General features: G+C 35.9%; 1 protein-coding gene across 2 annotated transcripts in view; it reads right to left on the bottom strand.

Annotated features, from left to right (window-relative positions):
• CLTC (clathrin heavy chain) overlaps positions 1–15,230 on the bottom strand; it is a 75,553-nt gene that overhangs the window by 19,376 nt on the left and 40,947 nt on the right. For both annotated transcript variants that reach the window (XM_053569077.1, XM_053569078.1), the window contains exons 9-16: positions 12,196–12,348; positions 11,544–11,666; positions 10,546–10,683; positions 10,141–10,305; positions 9,804–9,984; positions 8,134–8,297; positions 3,726–3,851; positions 2,220–2,362 (exon numbers count right to left, since the gene is read on the bottom strand). In XM_053569077.1, the coding sequence (XP_053425052.1) occupies positions 2,220–2,362; positions 3,726–3,851; positions 8,134–8,297; positions 9,804–9,984; positions 10,141–10,305; positions 10,546–10,683; positions 11,544–11,666; positions 12,196–12,348 (1,193 nt within the window). The remainder of the gene's footprint in view (positions 1–2,219; positions 2,363–3,725; positions 3,852–8,133; positions 8,298–9,803; positions 9,985–10,140; positions 10,306–10,545; positions 10,684–11,543; positions 11,667–12,195; positions 12,349–15,230) is intronic.

Here is a 15,230-nt window from a genome sequence, read left to right on the forward strand (position 1 = left end):
GGTTGAGTTGCCCAAGATTACACAGAAAGCATATAAGACTTTTTTAGCTCTCCAAGATCTATTATAATAAGATATGCCTATCTACTTATATCAGGATATAAGAATATTATAAATTCATAAATTATCCTTTCTGTGTACCAGAAAAAATATTTGAACTTTAGAAAATTTTGTTTAGGGATAGGATGGGGATATTGTGTGATATAGGCCAGATTATCTAGGTGTTTAACACAGTTAACACATGGCATTATGTAACGCCATAGGAGTCAGTGCCTGAAACATACTGGGAATAAGATTTGGTAGTTTTAGTTTTGGTTTAATAGTTTTAGCTGTCATGATATACTATTAGTCATGGTTGTGCTACACTATAGCTTATGTTTCAATTTCAATGGTCCTGATGACCATGCCTCTTTTACTGTTTTATATATATATAAATATATATATGATTTAAATATATATATTTAAAAGTAAGAGATGGGATCTCTCTTTGTTGCCCAGGCAAGTCTTGAACACCTAGGCTCAAGTGATTAACCATGGTTTAAATATTAAAAGCAGCCAGAAAAAAGGCATTACTCCATTATTTTCACTATCAAATTAATGTACCTATTATGAAAACTCCCATTACATACTCTTAATTGTTTTAATTAATAAAGACAAAAATCAAGCTTCTATAAACAGGTGCAACCCAAGCAGCGGTGCCATGTCAACTGAAAGAATAATCATTAGCTAAGGCATATCTAGACTACTGACTTAAGGTATGAATCTAGTTTTTCACAATATAATTTCCAAAGATCAAATTACCTGACTATAACCGGTGTTTGCTTGGAATACGCAATAAAACTGATTTTAGGTATCAGACTTAAGATTCAACTGAATCTCTTTGTAAATGTTAAATTGTTATAACCTAAATGACATCAACTTTTAAGTCAGTATTATACTGAGTACCTATTATCCTTAAATGCAAAATTTTCTCCACGTCTGAAACATTCTATTACAAACTCTAAAAATACTATTAGTAGGTCACCTATCCCAATTCAGGGCAAAATAAGTATCATAGGTTTTCTTGGTATCACTTAATATATGGAAGGTGCCAAAAAAAAAAGCCTATACATTTTACAAAAGGAAAAGACTATATTAAAATTATAATATTCAATATATAAGGTGGCCATAAAGTTCGTAACAACTATTTAAATTTCACATGAACTTATGGCCATCCTGTATACCGATGATGTTTGTTATCTCATATATTACATCTTGTATCTCGAATAATTGCAGAAATCAAACGTGACTTTGAGTATTACAATTTTAACACAGGTATAGACAATTTTTGGCACCCTCTTTAGATTAAATAACTTCTTATTGTAATACCAATTCACTAACCTCATTCAGTACCATGAGCACTTCCTAAACACTAATTCCTAAAAATGTTCCAGCTAAAAAAAAGGGCTTCAGTCTAGTAAGCTTTAGAAGCACTCACACTACATTCTATTAGAAATTCTTAACTCATATTATCATATTAAGAACTATAAATTAAATATAAATGCAACTCAGAGTTGCATAGGGAATCTTTTCCCTCCTGTATTTGAAAAAACACCATCCTTATTTATCGAAGAGTTAGTTGTTAAACATACTGGTATCATACCCAACTAAAAAGAAGCTTACTTAAATAGTTTACATTGAAAAATTATACAAAGTCAAATCACATAACGCATTAAAAAAATACAAAGAAGAGATCAACCAGGTTAACAGATTTTTTTCTTTTCCTTTTTTTTTTTTTTGGAGACAGAGTCTCACTTTGTCACCCTCAGTAGAGTGCTCAAAGCAACCTCAAACTCTTGGGCTCAAGTGATTCTTTCGTCTCAGTCTCCCAAGTAGCTGGGACAACAGGCACCGGCCACAATGCCTAGCTATTTTTAGAGATGGGATCTTGTTCTTGCTCACATAGGGCTTGAACCATGAGCTCAGGCCATCTACCCACCTCAGCTTCCCAGAGTGCTAGGATTACAGGGGTGAGCCACCAAGCCCAGCCTGACAGACTTTCTATTTCAGACACCATTATTTTTTCCCCAGGGCTGTCAGCTAGCTTATCATCTCTAAATTAGGTATCTCCAGTCCTGAGTGAGTACCATAGATAATGAGCAACTAACTAGCTATATTTTTATCCATTACACTTATAAGGCTACTAATTTATCCCAGCTACGAAGGTTAAAATGGTACTATACCTGTTTCTTTTTTCCACTTCAGCAACAAGCTCATCAGTAGAGAACTGTCCTCTTACAACAAGAATCAAGTTTTTAATGACATCTTCTGAGCAATCAACATCAAGTAATCCTCCAATAACCACAGGTAGTCGACTTGGATTCACCTATGATTAAAAAAAGAGGAATGCCATGATGTCCATAAGCAAAGAGAAGTTTAAAACAAACAAAACCCATTTCCCTCTTTTAAACTCAGTTCAACCATAAACTGAAAGCCTAAATTTGCAACTAGACAGGAATTCAGCAGGAAGTCTAGCTAAAAACAAGACTTCGTGGATTAAAAAGTATTGAAAGCACTTCTTTTCCCCTCTATTGGTTTGGTTAATTATTAATAGTTACCTAGGCAATGCCACAAATGATAATAAGGCTGAAGAAGCTAAAGTCAAAGAATGACTGGAACACTGCCTAATAAGGTTCCTATGATATAGCAACACCTAGAACCTAATAAGGTTCCTATGATATAGCAACACCTAGAAATGCAGTTTTCTTTCTAGAGTTGAAAGGTAAAGTATCTCTCTATGTATATATATATATTTTTGGAGACAAGAGTCTCATTATGTTGCCCTTAGTAGAGTGCCATGGCATCACAGCTCACAGCAACCTCCAACTCTTAGGCGTAAGAGATTCTCTTGCCTCAGCCTCCCAAGTTGCTGGGACTATAAGCGCCCGACTATTTTTTGTTGTTGTATGGGAGGCCTGGGCTGGGTTTGAACCCACCAGCCTTGGTGTATGTGACTGACGCCCTAACTGCTGAGCTATGGGCACCGAGCCTATATACATCTAAGATAGTTTGAAAACTGTGGTTTGGCATCTAGGGCCTCTGCAAGGATACCAGAGGGCTTATCAAGGGCCCAAGGACACCCAACTTTTTCCAACTATAGTAGATCTATTCTTATGTTTTACACACTTGGCACGCATATAAAGTTTTAATGAAGAAAGGATTCTATTGTGAAAGATAGTGTAGGAGACCACTCTTATTAGGCACACAGTTTCAATAGGATATTTTCTAGACTATGAGAAATAATATCTACAGTATGATTATACTTTTAAATTACTTTTTTTTTTGTAGAGACAGAGTCTCACTGTACCGCCCTCGGGTACAGTGCCGTGGCGTCACACGGCTCACAGCAACCTCTAACTCTTGGGCTTACGCGATTCTCTTGCCTCAGCCTCCCGAGCGGCTGGGACTACAGGCGCCCGCCACAACGCCCGGCTATTTTTTGTTGCAGTTTGGCCGGGGCTGGGTTTGAACCTGCCACCCTCGGCATATGGGGCCAGCGCCCTACTCACTGAGCCACAGGCACTGCCCTACTTTTAAATTACTTTTGTACTGCTCCTATAGCTAAGGCGCCAGCCACATCACTAGAGCTGGTGAGTTCGAACCCAACCTAGGCCTGCCAACAGTAATGACGACTACAACCCAAAAAAAAAAAAAAAAAAAAAAAAAAAAATTACCTTTGTATTACTTACCTTCTGTACATATATCTCTATATACTTTTGAAGATTATTTCTATATAAATAGAGCACCAAATCATGGACGAAGTCAAATCGATCACACACAATGATAAGTGGTAGCTGATCTGTTAGCTTTGCTTCCTGAAAAAAGGACAAATAGAAGTCTTATTTATCTCCTTCTATGAGGAATCAAATCTATGTAAAATGAGAATCTATTATAAATTAATGGGAGAAGTGCACATAAACGTGGCCCTTCCATCAAAGAAGGAAATGCCCCAATAATTAAATATGCACATCACAGTTTTAGTAAATTTTTACTAAGCAATACTTAGATTATACAGTAATATACCAGGTCTCTCCCAAGTATAGCCTTTTACAAGGGAAAAAAAAAAAAGGACAAATTAAGATTTGTGAACAATCAGTGGCTCTCAAGTTATAAAATCATTACATTGAGACTTTCATTAATACTAACACTTCAATTGAATTTGCAATTGACTTAATAACTTTAGTCACACTGTCAAAAATATGGCAGAAATGACTTACTACCCCTTCCCAATTCCAATCTATACTATCAACCTCTGACATTCTATTATAGTAATTATAAGAAAGCCTACAAAAGCAGCATGACAGTGATGACCATGAATTAAATACACCACATGCTGCTATAAGAAAAAGGCCAAAAAGAAAAAAGGGGGCATTTAAAGAAAATACATCTTTAAATTGCCAATCGCTCTTACCATTACAAATACCAAACTACAATCCTACTGGTAGACTGACACAGAAGATATTATATACAGGTAGGTAAGACCTGTACTGGGCATTTACCTGATACATGTCCTGTTACATTCCACAGACATAAGGTACAGCACAAAAAACAACAGTCTCCATCAGGAATTCATTTATACATAGTAAAACATTCCTCAATAAATGGTTCCTCTAAGACAGTCTACTAAAGAACTAGAACTAAGCACAGTAGAACTTCTCCCAATGACAGCCACTAAAGACATTTTCACAGTTAGGATAAAATGGTTCCTACGACCAGGGCATATCAATCACCCACTCATAAATAATACGAAGATTAGGCTACGAAGTATTCAAAGAACACCAAGGTAAATTTTAATTTAACCATTCTAAATTAAAAATAAGAGTGGCTATGAAGTGGAAGTTAAGCTGCAGATTTTTCACATTAAGGAAAGTATTATTTAACACCATGGAAACTCTACTAATAGCTGCTACAAACATTTCTTTAAACAATCTGTCTGCATCTATCCTTGCACAAAATTATAGCAGGTCATGTTTTTCCCTACTAAATGAACATCAAAAAATTAATGGATTAATATGTAAGTCTTCTTCTTTACCCTGTTTAATGAACATACAAAATAAATACTCTACCACCTAAGGGAAAAACATACTTGCAAGTAATCTAAGACAACTTAATTCTATTCTCATGCATGGGTGTTTCAACTTTTGGCAAAGAATTCCACTTCTGTGGAATACTCACTTTATTCTTAAAAAAAAAAAAAATTTAAGATAGAAAAAGTAGGTGAAAATTAGGCTATTTTCTTGATTGCCTAAATTTGTACATGATTTCATACATTAAAGTATGTTATTGGCATTAAACCATTTAATAAATGGTTAATCAGTTACAATGATTGAAGATTTTAAGATCAAAACTGAAATTATATAAACACATTCAAGTTTTCTTTAGCATGAATTTGTTCATGAGTATCTAAGAATCAGACTGTTCTTAGGCACTAGAGATACAGCAGGGAAAAAAGTAAGCAGAGTCCATTCTCTCGGGACTTACATTCCAGTGAGAAGAGACAGCATCTGATAGTGGTTAAATGTTACAAAGAGAAACAAAGCAGGGTAAGGGGGAAGTGAGAATGAGGCAGAAATGAATTCTATTTTAGATAGGGTAACCTGAGACATCCTCTCTCATATTTGATCAGAAACCTGAAGAAGGTAAAGAAGGTCATGAAGATCTGAGACAAGTAGTCCAGAGCACACAAGTAAAGGCCCTGGAACAGAAGAGGGTTGGGAGAGTTCCAGGAATAGCAAGCAGGCCAGTGTGGTCGAAGCAAAACAGGAGAGAAAGAATGGCAGAAAATAAGATCAAAGGTAGCAAGGAACAGATCATGGGGATGAGGAAGAGTTCCACGTGTTCTACAGACAGCTTACAGTTCCACAAATTTAGGGCATGAGTCAAATGATGCTAATGACCCTTTTCATCTTGCTTGCCAGATACTTTAAAGAAGTGATGTTCTACTAATCTAGCACACAATTGGCACTCAAACATTCAAGATCAGATCCAGAGAAGTATTCTTCTTATGATCACAGAGGTTATAGAAAATTACCATGCAGGTAGTACCTTAATAACAGTGATGATTGAGAGGAATTCTAACTACATTACTATAGGCCAGTAAGTAAAATTGAGTAAACGGTTTAATACATTCACTCCTCTCACTATTAGTATGAGGGGCTGAATATGATAATAGCATCTTACCACTGAGTTCCCATCTCAGATTATTTAAACATAATAGATTCACCTCTAATTCAGGATGGACAAAATTCCTCCGAGAGTCAGAACAACTTAAAATCAAAGAGAAAAAAATTTGCCTGATGGAAATACCAGGTAGGCTGACTCCACTTATTTCCAAGGCCCATCCATACAGCTTATTAATAATGGTTACCACCTGAACAGTTATATGCAGTATACAAGATAACTCAATCAACACAGCTTATTAGGGTTGAAGAAACTGAAGCTAAGGCTAGTATCAGTTAACTTTCGTATGATGACAACTAGATATATGCTGAATGAACAATGGCTAAAGAGAATTTGTAACAGGTCTAACTGGTTCAAAAGCTCATAATCCACATCAACCCCCCTACTATGTCAGACTTGCACCCAGTTCACAAATGTGGGAATCCTCATCAAATAAGATCACACAGGCTAAGCAACCTAAGCAGTACAGTAACATCCTAGTACCCAAAGGATTTTCTTGAAGCTCAAGAATATTACAGGTAAATGATAATAGTTAATTTAGTTCTACTTTACATATATATAAATTCAAATATTAAATCCAAAGCTACAGAAATTATAACTTCAGTATGAAGGTTGAAAGCTCAATAAAAACAAAAAAGAAATCATTTAAGAAGCTGGTAGTATTTTTTAAAAAAGGAAACAGTAATGCTAATCAAGAGAGACCGAACCAGTGTTACAGGTACACTAGTCAAGTACGGTCCATCAGATCCGTATTGTTTAGTTTTTCTTTTGTTGACACCAGAAAGTTTTGTTTAAATCACACCACAACAGTCAGGTTACCCAGATTATTCATAATGGTCAAGACATTACAAAACTCTACTTTTTTGAAAGTTTATCTTTTAATCTAAAATGTAGGGCAATTTCAGCATTTTGACTACTTCAATTACACTAAAACTCCTTAATCTGAAACCCAAGTAGTAAATTCTTTGAAAGAACATTCTGCCTATGCAACTACAGATCACCTACAGTGATCAGTTTGCAAATAGGAAAAGCCTGTTTTTCATACTGAATCATACCATAAACATTTTGGTTTTACTTTTACTTTAAAATTCTTCCAGAAGACAAAAAATACTTTCAGAACTTTATCAAGTGTCTGGTATCACCACACACACACACACACACACAAATCCAAGTTACAGTTTTCTTGGTCTTTTATAGAAAGCTGCCAACTTTAAACCTTTATCTCCCTCACAAAGTAACTAGTACGTATGAGAATAAAGCTAAAGCCGGATTAAACATTAAACAAAATTAACTGCTCTGATTAGAGTTCTAAAAAGTTCAGGTATCTTTCAACCATTACTCTTCACTCCAACACAGATGATCCTTACTTCTCTATAATCGAATTCATGTGTCACAAAGCTGAGCTTTTTTGTGTGCGATTTTACCTTTGATTTGTGAATTATACATATTAATATTTTAAGTTTCTGGAGTCAGGCAAATCTGATGCTAGAGTTAAACTTAGATCCTTTTGATAACAGACCCTTTGTCTATAATAGAGGTTCCTCAAAAATGATAGAGGGAAAGCTGATCCTAACATCCAAAGGAAGGCTAAATCACAGTCAAAATGACACTGACAGCACGCCACAACTTTTCAAACTTCTTTCCAAAATTAAAAGGGAAGAAATAAAATTCCTTTGAAATGGTACTATTATTTTTCCTTCTTTTAAACAGATGATCATTCTTAAGTATTACTTACCATTTTTCTTCTCTATTTCAAAGGAAACCACACAGTTTAGAAGAATGTAGCACATAATTTAAGATTGCTAAGAATTTCATATTTAGAAGAAAATATTTTTATTGATTTTAAAACTATGAAGGAATTCCTTCAGAACTTCTCATCTTCAACCCAAATAGAAAACATTTTCCAAAACCACTTACCTTGAGAAAATTCTTGACTCGCTCAGGATCGTAACAGTTGCTTTCTCTGCAGATTCTTTCTACTTCTTTAATCTGCCCAGTCTTGCAAGCTGCCTGAATATATTTAAAGTGCACATCTGGATCCTGACTAAAGTTAACAATGGATCCCAGAAAATAAAAGAGACCTTAAAGAAATAAGTAATTGAAATTAAGCACAGGTATACTTTTGAGAATAGAACTAGAAAACATTCAAGCAATTAAAACATTTTTATACTGAATATCCTCCAAATATAAACTGGTTGCTTAAAAAGCTCAATAAGAATACTAATTATTCCAGTAACCAGTTTAATAAATTGAATGCACTTTAATCCCTAAGAACATAAAATTCAACCCAATGTTTTCTAATGGTTTAGAACTAGTTAGGGAAAGCTACTCAATACCAAAGCTCATTATCACACCATATTCTATATTACAAATTTTTATTAAATGAAGTCCCCAATATCAGTTGATTTTCAATATACAATAAGAAACATATAAAAGTAATTTGCAAAGAATTTAATGCAGTGCTACCCAAAAGAACTCTCTCCAATAATGAAAACACTCTTTATCTGCGTTATCCAATATGATAGCCACTAACCAAAGCACTTGAAAGTGGCTGGTGTGATTAAAAAACTAAATATTAAATTTTATTTAATTTTAATGACTAAGTGTAAACAGCTCCAAGTAGCTAGTGGTTATAGTACTAGAGAGTGTAAATTTAGTGCCTGGGTAACATTTGGAAATAGAAATTTAAGAAAATCAGTAGAATCTCTTAGCCTTCTGTCTAAAGCATTACTATCAGAAAGTAGGTAAAAAAGGTAGACCAGAATTTAGCTAATGAACATAAGAGACACCCAACAGTGGCTACAATAGTACTCTGTACAGAAGTAGCTTCCAACTAAGGGTGACTTTCCTCCCTGGAGACAGTTTTTGTTATCACAACTGGTAGATCTGATACTACTGGCATCTATTAGGTAGAACCCATGAACTCTGCTAAATATCCTACACACATAGGTCAAACCCTCCCACAACAATTATTCAGACTCAAATGTTGCTAATACCAAGGTTGAAAGATCCCAAGTCATAAAATGTCCTTGGCTAGAATCATTTGCCATCATTAAGAGTCAGACATACAAGCACGACACACTATACCTGCTCACTGGTACAAGGTGAGGCTCTCTTATCCAAAGTGCTTGATAGAAGTATTTTGTATTTTGGAATATTTACATTAATTATACTTACCAGTTCATTATCCTTAATATGAAAAATCCAAATTCTCGATACTCAATAACCATTTCCTTTAAGCCTCATGTCAGCACTCAAAAGGTTTGGGATTTCTGACACATTTCAGATATAAGATTAGAATGATCAACCTGTATTTTTATCTTATGTAATTGTAACAAAGCCACTACCTATTTTTAAGATTCTACCTTTAATTCACCTATAAAATACCTAAGCAGATAGTCTTCTATACTGCATATCCTTAGGATCCCATATAAAAGGGTCTTGACATTTGCTGAATAAAACTTAAAATACTAAAATGTCCCATAAAATTAAGCTTTAAGAGAGACAGAATTTCTAATAGTCTATTCATAGGAATACCTCTACTTGGCTATTTTAAGTAATTTTTAAAATTCAGAACTCCTAATTACCTTCAAAACTCTTGAAAGATTCAAAAAGTTCAATCAGTGACTGTGTCGACAGTTGCTCATGATACTTAGAAGCTACCTGAACACAGATTTGCAGATTCTGACGAATATTGGCAGACAGCATGGCTCTGAGGCATTCTAGGGAGTCTTCTACTGATAAGGACCCAAAGTAATTCACTAACCACTACAAGACAAAATAAATAATAATGAATAAATAAAATAATGTCAAATCTCAAGAGTGGTACAAAATTACTAATATACAGTAGTACCAAGTACCACAAACATATTTTTAAATATCAATTAATCATAGCACCATTTGTTAGGTAAAAAACTGAAATACCTCAGGGTTTAGAAGATGAGTGTGAACAACTGCACGCTTTATATCATATAAATCAGTGAAGTGTTCTAATGCACGCTGCAGTAGGCCAGCCTTTTCACACAATTGAGCAATATGAGCCCGGTCATAATGGGTGAACATCTGATTCCCTAGAATAGCATCTGCAACCTAGAAAACCACAAGCAGGATAAGTTTATCCTACTGTCCCATTTTTATCAGTAATTCAACATCCAGATTACCTAGTAAGATTCAACAGTGAACTGGTAAAGGAAATAAAGTACAAAGGCACGTTAAGCTAAGTTTTCTTGAGTAAGGAATAGGCATCTCAGCTTATAACAATCTAAGAAGCTCCGAAAAACTGCCATAACAGTGTTGAAAACATCCCCTAAAAAGCACAAAAACACATACTTGAGGCGCATGCATAAGGTTCATCTCAAGCAATCGCGTCTGTAAAGGACCTTCAGAGGGGCGATTATTCTTCAGAGCATCAAGCAAGAAAGCAGTACACTGCTGAATTAGATTGTATTCCATAAAGACGTCCACAATCTATAAAAAAAATTAAAAGAAATTGTTTTAAGATATTGTAGATGAAATTAAGCACAAGCTCTTTCTTATTTTTTACTTCTTTTTTTTTTTTTTTTGCAGTTTTTGGCTGGGGCTGGGTTTGAACCCACCACCTCCAGTATGTGGGGCTGGTGCTATAGGCGCCGCCCACACCATCTCTTTCTTTACATATAAAAACTTCAGGCCGGGAGTGGTGGCTCACACCTTATAATCCTAGCTCTTGGGAGGCCAAGGTGGGTAGACTGCCTGAGTTCATGGGTTCAAGACCAGCCTGAGCCAGAGTGAGAGCACATCTCTTAAAAAAAAAAAAAAAGCCGGGTGTTGTGGCGGGCGCCTACAATCCCAGCTACTCAGGAGGCTGAGGCAAGAGAATCTCTTGAGTCCAAGAGTTTGAGGTTGCTGTAAGCTATGACACCATGGTACACTACGGAGGGCGACAAAGTGAGACTGATTAAAAAAAAAAAAAAAAAAAAAATATATATATATATATGTACACACACACACAAGCGAAAACATGAAGAACTCTCACACTTCTAATTAGCTCTTCTTCTCTCTCTCCTTACCCAGTGGCAGACACTATCTTATTATTCCCATGTATTTTTCATATTTTTATACATATACATCTCAAAATAAGATGCTGCACATTTTAAAACTGCATGCAGATGGTATCATACTGTCCATTCTTCTGCAACTTGCTTTTATAAGACACTTTAGGTTTATCCTAGTAGGCAATTTCTATAAACTGGAAGTTTAATCCATTCTTTTCCCCAGCTGTTTGAAGTCAGATCCCTCACACTCTTCACTTCAATGAACATCTATCAAATACATTTTAATGCAATTACCTGTGTGATATCAGCAAGAGGCTCTTCATCCTGAACTAACATTTGAGCAAACTGCTGTCCCTGATCTGGGCTGATACGCATTACATTTCTCAGCAGAAATATCCAGTCTGGAGTATATCCAACCTACAAATGGACAAAGACTTAAAATAAACCCTGCTGCAAAGTTTCATTGTTATGGCATTTAAAGGACATTTTCCACAGTGAAACCACAAATTCATTTTCAGTTTAAGATCCTCAATTAAACCTTGGTTTATATACCCTTTAATGATGACATATTTGAACAACAGTCACAAATTTTTATAATTGGCTTATCCATTTTTAATAAACGAGCATTTCCGAAAACTTGTTCTAACATGATAAACATACCTCTGCTATCTTAAATTCTGATCAGCCATGAAGAGTAAATGTCTCCATTCTTTTATAAGAATAAATTCAATATATGAGAGGTAAGAGCATTTTTATGCTTTTTCAAGGAATCAAAATTACTATTCACTATTAAAGTAACAAATTATAGGCTAATTTCTATAGTAAAATTCACTATTAAAGTAACAAATTATAGGCTAATTTCTATAGTAAAATTCACTATTAAAGTAACAAAATATAGGCTAATTTCTCTTTCAATGTTTCAATGGATTTGCTTCATTGAACTCACTTTTTTAGCATATAAAACAATCTTCTGGACTTGACCTGTTTCTGCAAAGCACTGAATGACTTTATTGGGGACATTAGCCCTGAGGTACACACTAAGTGCCAATGTAGGGTCCACAGATTTCACAAGATCACCCAGTTCTTCAGAACATTCCAGCTGTTCAAAGGAAAAAGAGATTGTTTAGGGATCCATGAAGCTGTTTTGTAAATGAGCAGTTAATACTACTTCAACTATAAGTAATAACTAGCACGAAATGTACTTAATTACTTGATGCATATATTACTCAGAATGTATTACCCAGAGGTTGTGGCTGGTAAAGACCCTTGACCTTGTATTTACAGTAGAATTCTCCACACATCCTACTTAAATAATGATTAAAAAGCCCACCAAGACTTCTTGTAGATATTACCAACTATCTTGTTAGGAATGTAAGTAATTCAGTTAAAGCGGAATCTTATACTTCAAGAATAATCAGATATCACATCCAATTTTTTAAAGATAATGTAACTTTTGGGCGGCGCCTGTGGCTCAGTCGGGAGGGTGCCGGCCCCATATGCCAAGGGTGGCGAGTTCAAACCCGGCCCCGGCCAAACTGCAACCAAAAAATAGCCGGGCATTGTGGCGAGAGCCTGTAGTCCCAGCTACTCGGGAGGCTGAGGCAAGAGAATTGCTTAAAGCCCAGGAGTTGGAGGTTGCTATGAGCTGTGTGAGGCCATAGCACTCTACAGAGGGCCATAAAGTGAGACTCTGTCTCTACAAAAAAAAAAAAAAAAAAAAGATAATGTAACTTTTAATATGTTATCAAATGAAATTTGATATTGAAGGAGCCAGACTAAGATTTACTAAAAGACTTATTAAAATTTGGCTGTAACCTGTATGTTCATTATCTTGACTTTTAGATTTAAGGCAGTAACGCAGAAAACTCTTAAATTTTACAAGGTCAAACTGATAAAAAATTTTAGAATTTTTAGATACATATAAACAAATACCCTTTCTGCATTATTCAACCTGCCTTACTCAGCCAGCTGTCCAATCTGGAAATTAGCTTTCTAAGAGTTCTACTTTATATATCAGAGTTGATTTTCTACTTTTAATGGTTACTTTAGAGACAAGCTGTTATATATGTGTTATTCAAGGCTAAAAAGAGGTCAGTAAGGTCAATCCTAAAGGCATGAGTCCATCTAATAAAAGCAAAAATTAACAGATGTGGCCGGGTCTGGAGGATCACGCCTGTAATTCTAGCACTCTTGGAGGCTGAGGCAGGTGGATTGCTTGAGCTCACCAGTTCAAGACCAGCCTGAACAAACACGAGACCCTGTCTCTACTAAAAGTAGAAAAACTGAGGCAAGATAATTGCTTGAGCCTGAGTTGGGGGTTGCTGTGAGCTATGACACCACAACACTCTACCCAGGGGCAACAGCTTGAGACTCTGTCTCAAAAAATAATAATAAAATAAAAAATAAAATTAATAGATACAAAAAGTAGAAAGTAGCTATCTGAAGTGGCTCACACTGTAATCTCAGGGCTTAGGAAGGCTAAGACAGAACGACAGCTCAAAACCAGGAAATCAAGGTTGCCTGGGCAAGCTAGCGAGACCCTGCCCACTAAAAAAAAAACAAAAAACAAACAAACAAAAAAAAGCCAAGTGTGGTCTTGGGAGGCTCAGGTAGGAGAATCACTTGAACCCAGAAGTTCAAGTCTACAGTGAACTATGATCATGCTGCTGCACTCCAGCCCGGGTGACAGTGTGAGACCCTCTCTTTTTAAAAGATAAATTAATAAATTAAAATGAAGTAAAAATTTCTATAAGTGTCCGTACATCTTAACATATTAATTAACGAAGAGTTGACCAATGTCTCTTACCACAAGTGGTTCCCATATGACTATTCACAAAAAAGGTAATGATAGCCAAAAAGCTTTTACACTATTATATATGTCAACTGGATTACCTAGGTTGTTGCCATCCTCCCTTATCTTAAACAATTAGGACAGATCGCAAACACTCGCTAGTGTGGCTAGTAACTATTCTTCAGCAGACACTCCTGCCCAGGCATCCCAACTCTAAAGTACTATCCTCTAGTATCCTATAAGACTGCCGAGAAGCTGGGTCATGAAACACAGACTTAAAATTAGCCATGTAAAAATAGTACCAACTGAACATTAATACTGAAACATACAATGACATTAAAAAATGTTACTCACTATTCACAGTGCTTTAAACAGTACTACTTCAGTTCTTGACAATAGCATAAGACATGGAAATTCAAACTCAACTTTGTGGAGAAAGGCTTTATTATGATAGTATGAAGAAATAATACTATTGGACTGCTTAAGCTTGTTTATTGCCTTACAAACAATGTCTACTAGTTATCTATTTCTTAGTCACTATCCCACATAAATAATGTGTTCTAGAAAACATAGTACCATTACATGCTCTGTATAAAGAGAAATTAATAAGTAGTGAGTGAATATAAAAAGCACAGAGAAGTACTACAGTAAAGAAATCTAGTTACCATTCAGAAAATGCTGGCTATGGCTCGGCACCTGTAGCTCAGCAGCTGGGCACCAACCACATACACCAGAGCTGGCAGGTTAGAACTTGGTCCAGGGCCTGCCAAACAACAAAGACAACTACAACCAACTACAACTACAACTAGTTGGGCATTGTGGCGGGCACCTGTAGTCCCAGCTACTTGGGAGGCTGAGGCAAGTAAATCGCTTAAGCCCAGGAGTTTGAGGTTGCTGTGAGCTGTGACGCCATGGCACTCTACCAAGGGTGACAAAGTGACTCTGTCTCAAAAAAATAAAAAAAAAAAAAAAAAGAAAGAAAGAAAATGCTGGCTTGGTGCCCGTAGCTCGTGGTTAGGGTGCTAGTCATATACACCAAGGCAGGTGGGTTCAAACCCGGCCCAGGCCTACTAAAGAATGACAACTGAAACAAAAAAGTAGCCAGGTGTTGTGGCAGGAACCTGTAGTCCCAGCTACTTGGGAGGCTGAGGCAAGAGAATCGCTTAAGCCCAGGAGTTAGAGGTTGCTGT

Source organism: Nycticebus coucang, chromosome 18 (assembly GCF_027406575.1).
Source record: "Nycticebus coucang isolate mNycCou1 chromosome 18, mNycCou1.pri, whole genome shotgun sequence".
Taxonomy (NCBI): domain Eukaryota; kingdom Metazoa; phylum Chordata; class Mammalia; order Primates; family Lorisidae; genus Nycticebus; species Nycticebus coucang.